The sequence below is a fragment of the Salmo salar genome, chromosome 26 (assembly GCF_965601325.2).
Source record: "Salmo salar chromosome 26, fSalSal1, whole genome shotgun sequence".
NCBI classification, from domain to species: domain Eukaryota; kingdom Metazoa; phylum Chordata; class Actinopteri; order Salmoniformes; family Salmonidae; genus Salmo; species Salmo salar.
This window is the reverse complement of record NC_138316.1, coordinates 54,087,501-54,090,000: the sequence shown is the minus strand read 5'-3', so window position 1 is coordinate 54,090,000 and position 2,500 is coordinate 54,087,501. Positions and strand designations below refer to the sequence as shown.

Below are 2,500 nucleotides of genomic sequence, written 5' to 3'. Positions count from 1 at the left end.
GAGGAGGCCACAGACCAGAGAGCCAATCAGGGCAGCAGTGATCACCTAGAAACAATACAGGCATTCCTGTCATATCATAAAATACATTATAACATCTGTATACTATACTACATTACACACTACTACTAGTAATACAACACATTATATAACATACTACTACTAGTAATACAATACATTATAACATCTGTATACTATACTACATTACACACTACTACTAGTAATACAATACATTATAACATCTGTATACTATACTACATTACACACTACTACTAGTAATACAATACATTATAACATACTACTACTAGTAATACAATACATTATAACATACTACTACTAGTAATACAATACATTATAACACACTACTACTAGTAATACAATACACTACTACTAGTAATACAATACATTATAACACACTACTACTAGTAATACAATACATTATATAACATACTACTACTAGTAATACAATACATTATGACATACTACTACTAGTAATACAACACATTATATAACATACTACTACTAGTAATACAATACATTATGACATACTACTACTAGTAATACAATACATTATATAACATACTACTACTAGTAATACAATACATTATGACATACTACTACTAGTAATACAATACATTATATAACATACTACTACTAGTAATACAACACATTATATAACATGCTACTACTAGTAATACAATACATTATAACATACTACTACTAGTAATACAATACACTACTACTAGTAATACAATACACTACTACTAGTAATACAATACATGATATAACATACTACTACTAGTAATACAACACACTACTACTAATAATACAACACATTATAACATACTACTACTAGTAATACAATACATTATATAACATACTACTACTAGTAATACAATACATTATAAACACACTACTACTAGTAATACAACACATTATATAACATACTACTACTAGTAATACAATACATTATAACACACTACTACTAGTAATACAATACATTATAACATACTACTACTAGTAATACAATACATTATAACATATTACTACTAGTAATACAACACATTATATAACATACTGCTAGTAATACAATACATTATAACACACTACTACTAGTAATACAATACATTATATACATACTACTACTAGTAATACAATACACTACTGCTAGTAATACAATACATTATATAACATACTACTACTAGTAATACAACACATTATATAACATACTACTACTAGTAATACAACACACTACTGCTAGTAATACAATACACTACTACTAGTAATACAATACATTATATAACATACTACTACTAGTAATACAATACCTTATAAACACACTACTACTAGTAATACAACACACTACTACTAGTAATACAACACATTATATAACATACTACTACTAGTAATACAACACATTATATAACATACTACTACTAGTAATACAATACATTACAACATACTACTACTAGTAATACAACACATTATAAAACATACTGATTTAGACCTGGGACACCAGGTGGGTTAATGATCAGGGACTGATTTAGACATGGGACACCAGGTGGGTTAATGATCAGGGACTGATTTAGACCTGGGACACCAGGTGGGTTAATGATCAGGGACTGATTTAGACCTGGGACACCAGGTGGGTTAATGATCAGGGACTGATTTAGACCTGGGACACCAGGTGGGTTAGTGATCAGGGACTGATTTAGACCTGGGACACCAGGTGGGTTAATGATCAGGGACTGATTTAGACCTGGGACACCAGGTGGGTTAATGATCAGGGACTGATTTAGACCTGGGACACCAGGTGGGTTAATGATCAGGGACTGATTTAGACCTGGGACACCAGGTGGGTGAATAATCAGGGACTGATTTAGACCTGGGGCACCAGGTGGGTTAATGATCAGGGACTGATTTAGACCTGGGACACCAGGTGGGTTAATGATCAGGGACTGATTTAGACCTGGGACACCAGGTGGGTTAATGATCAGGGACTGATTTAGACCTGGGACACCAGGTGGGTTAATGATCAGGGATTGATTTAGACCTGGGACACCAGGTGGGTTAATGATCAGGGACTGATTTAGACCTGGGACACCAGGTGGGTTAATGATCAGGGACTGATTTAGACCTGGGGCACCAGGTGGGTTAATGATCAGGGACTGATTTAGACCTGGGACACCAGGTGGGTTAATGATCAGGGACTGATTTAGACCTGGGACACCAGGTGGGTTAATGATCAGGGACTGATTTAGACCTGGGACACCAGGTGGGTTAATAATCAGGGACTGATTTAGACCTGGGGCACCAGGTGGGTTAATGATCAGGGACTGATTTAGACCTGGGACACCAGGTGGGTTAATGATCAGGGACTGATTTAGACCTGGGACACCAGGTGGGTTAATTATCAGGGACTGATTTAGACCTGGGACACCAGGTGGGTTAATGATCAGGGACTGATTTAGACCTGGGACACCAGGTGGGTTAATGATCAGGG

General features: G+C 35.4%; 1 protein-coding gene across 1 annotated transcript in view; it reads right to left on the bottom strand.

Annotated features, from left to right (window-relative positions):
* The window catches only part of lrp3 (low density lipoprotein receptor-related protein 3), a 75,400-nt gene that overhangs the window by 20,070 nt on the left and 52,830 nt on the right, over positions 1–2,500 (bottom strand). The window contains exon 10 of the mRNA XM_045708709.2: positions 1–45. This exon is cut by the window's left edge and continues 59 nt beyond it. Within this exon, the coding sequence (XP_045564665.2) occupies positions 1–45 (45 nt within the window). The remainder of the gene's footprint in view (positions 46–2,500) is intronic.